Here is a 7,002-nt window from a genome sequence, read left to right on the forward strand (position 1 = left end):
AACCTGTGAATCAGAATGGGGAAGAAAGATGATTTAGGTGATTTTAAAATTGGCATGGTTGCTGGTGCCAAGCGGGCTCATTCGAGTATTTCATAAACTAATGATCTGCTGGTATTGCACAACTATCATAAGCGTTTACAGAAAATGACGGGAAAATAATCGGTGAGCTGCAGTTCTCTAGTGGAAAATGCTGTTGATGCCAGAGATCAGAGAGAAAGGACTGCTAAAAATAATAGGCAACAGTAACTCAAAGTATTGCATGTTACAACAGAGATGGGCAAAGAGCATCTCTAAACGCACAACACGTCAATCCTTGAAACAGATGGGCTACAGTTGCAGGTGACCACACCAGGGACTCCTCCTCCTGACAGCTAAGAACAGGCACCCAAGGCTAAAATTTGCAAATGCTCACCAAAATTGGACAAGAAAAACATTGCCTGGTCTGTTATGTCTTGGTTTCTGCTGCAAGATTCATATGGTAGGGTTGTAATTTCTCCCCATGTTTGAGTGGGTTTCATCTGAGTACTCCGGTTTCCTCCAACATTCTAAAAAACATGCAATTAGGTTTATTGGCTTCCCCCCACATTGACCCTAGATGGTGTTAATAACATATGACTATGGTAGGGACATTAGACTGAAGAGCCTCTTTAAGGGACAGCTAGTGACATGACTGGATTTTGTTAAGCGCTGCGTTATATGTCAGCACTATATAAATACAGTGTAGTAATAATATTAAAATGTCATCAATGGGATTAGCATGTGGAAAAGTCTGGTCTCTACCAACGTGGCCTTATCATAACAGAAGTTTACTGTAAATCGGCCATTCTCAAAAAGGGTTCCTCCAGAGGTTGCTAGGGGTTCCTTAAACTGTGAATAATTGATTACCAATTTTATGATGCCTACATATATCTGAGGCCAAAACCACTTGGTAGAGCCAGCTGCAGGACTTTGTACAGCGCTTTGTAATATGTTGGCGCTTTATAAATACTGAATAGAAATAATAATGCCACATCCTACCATCTTCTGTTGGATACTTCCAGCAAGATAACTAATTAAATTAGATTTACAGTACATGACACGACTATGGACCTTGTACAGCGCTGCGTAATATGATGGCGCTATATAAATACTGTGTAATAATAATAATTTGTTATAAGATGTATGTATTTCACCATGTTTTATTCATTTAGAATTGCTGCAAGTACAGAAAAATACCTGCCATTGTCACAAATTTATAGAAGTTCCTATTGTGTGTTGTTAGCTGACAACACTTAAATCCCAAGCAGTGTTATCTGCCTTTAGTTCTTCCATGCTGGACTACATAACTTTGGTTATTGCTGCCCTCTCTGTCCATTTCTACTCCATTTTCCAGTAAAACACCACTTCCTTATTTCCATGAAATAATTTTATGAATTTAGCTTTATTGTCCTCACACTGTGGTTAAGCATGAGCTTTTCAGAGATGTATTTCTATACCAATAGGAACTAACCCAAAACACCCAATGTTACATGGACTAATAAAAGCCATTTCTCAGTACAGGAGCAAGGTAAAAGGAAAAAATAATGCTCTGGTGCAGCTGGAATTAAAAAAGGCTTGCTTACTATACAAATCCTAAACAGACTAATGTGTAGATAACTAAGAATGAGATTTTTTTATATATTAGAGCGTCCCCAATATATCTGCAGCAATTTGTTGCTTTAAAAAAAAACAAAACCTAAAAAACTCTGCTAATAATGAGTATCAGTAAATTCTACAGAGAATTCCTCCTAAATCTCTACAGTTGAGAGACTTATTACACCTGCGGGAGACCTTTTTCATTCTCTTCCCAAATGTTTGAAGTTCTGTAACTCTAGGATACGTTCAGTCTGGAGGTGTTAAGATGTTTGATTTGCCTAAGGTACCACACATACAAAAAAATAGAAGTCTGTTTCTTTGACTTTCAGTATCAGTTTTCCCTTTTAATTTACATGTTATTAAAATTGCTCATCTGAAACATTTTGCAAACAAAAAACATTAAAAATCTAGTTTTCCAAAAGCCTTGAGGAGTTTGTAAAAGAAGTAATGCATATTTGGTAATTACCAGGCTTACTTGTTTCCTTACAACATCCTGAGAGCAGCTAACGACAAAAGGCTTTGAAAGCACCTTGGGGTGCAATTTCTGTATGGTAAGTCACCAAACAGTCATTTTCGTAATGTATTTTCTCCAACCTAGAACTACCAATTAGGGCACTGAAATAAGTTGTGCAAATTAGGGAGAAGAAAAAAAAAGTATTCTCAAGACATTTTCTAAAAATAAAAGAATCTCACAAATGATTGCCTTCAGTTCTAGCTGAAGGGCTTTCAAGTTGAAATATCTACATCCATATTATTAGAAAGTCCCAGTTGTATATTGTTTCTTGAAGATTGTTGATTATCAGCATTTACTTTTATAATCATACACTCAGTACCTGGTCTCCCCTGGCAGCCACTATCACATAATGAGGGCTATTGATCTCACTGCAATGACATTTTTGTACCGTCCCACCTGTGGATTCTTCACAAACCTGGGGTATATAACTATCATAAAACCATTTAAATTACCTAATTACATTAAATTACCTTTAAAAATACTAAATAATATGTCATTTAAGTAGATGTAAACTCAGTCGCCTAAATCTCATAAATCTTTAAAGCCTGATTAATTCTTTTACTTTACATAGAAAGGTAGACAGCACTTTAAAAAAAGAAAAAAAAAGGGTGCAGCAAAGTCCCTTTAAGTTTTAATTGCTGTGGCCTTATTAATAAGGTCAATATAAAACATAGGCATATGCCAGTGTGCACGCCTCCCTAAGGTGGTATATATGACTATAAACATGTAATAATGAATGGATCCATATGGGTTAAACTAGATTATTGTTAGTGATAGGATCTTTGGTTTGCGATCCAGAGGCAAAAGAGTTCCATTTGGGATCCACACACATAATGCTTATATATGTGGCATAAAGTAGACAGGGAGCTAAATCACAATATATTTCTTCTTTCTGTTTTATTGTATCTAAAACAATTTATTCCCACCAAAGATGACGATTCATCACGGTTGGCTGTTGGTCGTTGTTTAACATTATTGCTCTTTCCTGGCCGGAAGGTGGTTGGCCATATATTCTGAAGTGGGGTTACTGTGCTGCATGTTCTAAGAGTGATATTACCGGTTATGCTTTGATTAGTAACAGTCTCAAAACTTGACACCAGCTCAGGCAAACAATAATTGGTGGAAGATGTTCAAAATCCCATTTAGGACAAGTGGAACATATTGACATTGCCAGAAAAGGTTATCTGGCACAACAGACAAAAATTTCAAAGCACAGCCTTCACAAGGGATTTACCTCCTTTTGTAGCTGGTTTATAGCATATACACCAACTCATTCCATTCATAACATAACAGGCACAGATTGTCCTCCGACAGAATGTCTGGTGGATAGACAGCAGTTCAATGGCATGGGGAAGCAGTAAGTGTACAGCACAACCTCTTAGCCAGTGTGAACATTGCCTATTTTTCCTGGTTGAACCCTTCATGTATCTTTTGATTGTATGTAGTTAATCATTGGTAGGTTAAATATTGTGATTATTATTATCCAGTATTTATATAGCACCGACATATTACGGAGCACTTAAAGTCCAAAATACATATGATTAACTGTCCTTTAAAGGTGCTCACAATCTAATGTCCCTACTATAGCCATTTGTCTTTATTACAGTCTAGGGCAAAATTTGGGGGGAAGCCAATTAACCTAACTGCATGTTTTTGGAATGCGGGAGGAAACCCAGTCAGGGAGAACCTGCAAACTCCATGCAGGTAGTGTCGTAGCTGAGATTTGAACCTGGCACCTAGTGCTGCAAAGGCAAGAGTGCTAACCACTGAGCCATTGTGCTGCCCAACCTAGGTTTCCTCCAGGTCTTAATTCTTAAGTCTTCTTACTGGACTCCTGTTCCTTCACAGAATGGCCCTGATAAGAAGAAGGGAATCTTCTCTGTATTGCTCCTTTATGCAGTTCTTCTGTTATACTAGTCATATCTATTGGAGCATGATGGTAAACAGAAAATTTATAGTCAGGTCTGCCAAAATACCTAAAAAGCCCTCCAGTACAATTAAAATACAGCCAGTGTCTTCTCATAATAATAATGGCTTATTAGTAATAGTGACTTCATATAGTTCTATGATAAGAGTTTCTCCCCCACTAGGCTCTTTGGCCGGGAGCTTGGAAGTGCTTCTTGAATGTCACAACAACATGACTTCAGTCCTCTGGTGCTTGACATACTACATTAAACCTGCATTACATGTACATTAAAGTGATGTAAAATGAAGGTTGGTTCAACATGCAGTCAGAAATAATCCTGTGTTGTGTTGTCTGTGCGTTTTTGCACAATATCTTTTCTCTCTCTTACATCCTGGAAATGTGATGCTCTGAGTCATGAAAGGAGACGAGATTTGTAACTAAGAATAGAACACTTTTTGTGCCAAGGCTTTTGTCTGTTGGCTCTTCCAAGTGACTGCAATATATAAAGAAGAATATGTGCAACCTTACTTTTTTCTCACCTGTATTTTTCTATTTCCTCTTTCTTAGGTCAATGACTCTAACTGTGACTCTGAAATGCTCTCCTTGTTGTTGGATGCCAAGCTGCTGGTACAATGCATAGGAACCATCTATTACCCGCACCTAGTTAACCATTTACTGGCCAATCAAGAGGATGGTCACTGGGACGTGGAGGAAATAGCGAAACAGCTTCATAGTTCTGGACACAAAGCAGAAGCTGGGACCCTTCTGATGACATACAGGGGCACACATCCTGCTCTTCGAACCTTCAGTTCTGCACTCTCAAGTCTTAAACGCTGGTTATAGATAAATAGGCCAAATAAAATAAGCTATGCACGGTTTCTTCTACAACATTTTTCTTTTGCCCTACAATAACTGTAACGGTCTGATGTTGGCTTTTTTAGTCCAGCTTCTGGTGTCAGTGGATACATTTATTTATTTCTAGTTGGGAATAAACAGGGTACAGAAATGCTGAATCCTTGGACTGGTTTCTTCATAGAGCATATAGAGCATCGGCTTTATCCATTGACATCAGAAGCTAACCTAAAATGCAAAGCCTGGAAGTTCACAAGCAAATATTTTTCCCTTGCCTCCTGTCCATTTTAACCATTTTATCCTCTAGACAAAACTAAAGAACAATATTGTGGCAGGACATACAGCTTAAATACAAATACATCTTCTGGAGAAGAAAAATCTAGGAAATCAGGAACTACCCAGATCTGATCTAGAAAAGGAATGATTCAATGAAGTGTGCCTTTCTCTTCCTGTGTGGAGACATTTAATAGGCTGAGCCAGTAGCAGGACTTTGGGATTTGACTCATCAGTTTCTCCCTTTCTATTTGTTAGTAAACTCCTAGGCTGCACTCTGCCTATAAAATGTTTTCATTCCATTTAAGTATACATTTCTTTTAGAAAACATCATAAAGATTGCAGGGCAGACTTAAAAAGTTGCTTTTAGGACATCTTTCTCAACATTCATATGCATTATTCTTTTTTTTGTTTTTTGTTTTTTTTTTTGTTATCCCCTTGGAAAATGTAATTCTCTTTTTTATTAATTTTTAATTCTGTGTTTTCATAAAACCCATTGCCTACCTGTTATCAAATTTGAAGATAATTACCAAAACAGATCCTATTTTGCACAGGCAGTCACTGTGTATCATGAGCAAATGTATGAATGCAGAATACATTACATCTTGCTGTCTGCTACTTATGCCTTAAAGAGCCCATTCTCATTCCTAAAGTCACTGATTGAGTTCCCTGTGTTGGGCATATGTGAATGGGGATGTCCAGAAATCATCTAGAACAATGTTTCTTAACCAGGGTTCCTTCAAGGTTCTAGGTGTACCCTAAACAATGAGCACTTTGTGTCGCTCAGGTCAGTTTCACTGATACCAATGATCTTTTTGGCTATCTGTAAGGGTAACATTCTTACCAATGGCCAGCAATGTAAGAGATATTCTTCCCAGTGACCACTACATTAAATTACTGTGAGCTGTGGAAAAATAAGGGGTAGTAGGGGTTCCCTTAAGACCTGAAAGTTATTTTAAGGGTTCTAGAGCCATGCAGCCTTTAGAGGATATTAGCTAAGACAACATTTTGTTTTTGCTTTGCCTTGCTTGTTTGGCCGTTCTGATACCCAAATGTTAGACTTCCCAGAGGAGCAAATTAAATTCTACAGTGTCTAAAATATAACTTCAATTAATAAACTGACGTTCACATGTTTACATCATCTAAGATCATTAAAGTTCTTAAACTCCTTCCAGTACAAAGGAGGCTTTTTATTTGATGTTTGTTTATGTCGACATGACATCTGATAATAGGAAATTCTAACTTCTTTTGATGTCCCGAGTGCTTCTTCTGTCATACTACAGCATGTAACTATGTCATTTTACTTTGCATATTTATGGAAGCAAACATCTTGCTCATTTTACAGAGAAATGACAAACTGGAAAGCCATATGGATATTTTTATGTTGATGTAATAAAATAAAACAGCCTGATAAAACTTTAAGGATTCTCATTTAGTTTTATGTTGGTATCTTTTGCATTAAAACTTTTGATGGAATGAAGCTTAAGTGGTATAGTTATCAAAGCGTAAGTCCACCATAATGAGACTTTGCATACAGAAAGCAAGAATGTGAAATGAGCAACTTTTGGAGTAAAATCTTTCTCAAAGGAAAACTGCATCCGTCTCAAGAAATGATGAATACAACAATTTGTTCTGTAATTTAAAGAGATCTGAAAGATGCTAGCAGGTGAAAATGGCAGCAAATCTCATTCTCTGAATGGCAAAGATCTGGCAAACCATGGGGAGAGCGGAGTTTGCCCACGCTTCCCACACTTTTCTGTTGGCCAGCAAAGCAGTTCAATCACGATGATAGGCCAGTAAGGCTACGTACACACGTGCAATAATTATCGTTAGAAAACGAGTG

General features: G+C 37.4%; 1 protein-coding gene across 1 annotated transcript in view; it reads left to right on the forward strand.

Annotated features, from left to right (window-relative positions):
• The window catches only part of NBAS (NBAS subunit of NRZ tethering complex), a 412,001-nt gene extending 405,420 nt beyond the window's left edge, over positions 1–6,581 (forward strand). Inside the window, exon 52 of the mRNA XM_072407518.1 lies at positions 4,602–6,581. Within this exon, the coding sequence (XP_072263619.1) occupies positions 4,602–4,877 (276 nt within the window). The 3' untranslated portion in view covers positions 4,878–6,581. The remainder of the gene's footprint in view (positions 1–4,601) is intronic.
• Positions 6,582–7,002: the final 421 nt, after the last annotated feature.

This window comes from Pyxicephalus adspersus, chromosome 4, assembly GCF_032062135.1.
Source record: "Pyxicephalus adspersus chromosome 4, UCB_Pads_2.0, whole genome shotgun sequence".
Classification (NCBI taxonomy): Eukaryota; Metazoa; Chordata; class Amphibia; order Anura; family Pyxicephalidae; genus Pyxicephalus; species Pyxicephalus adspersus.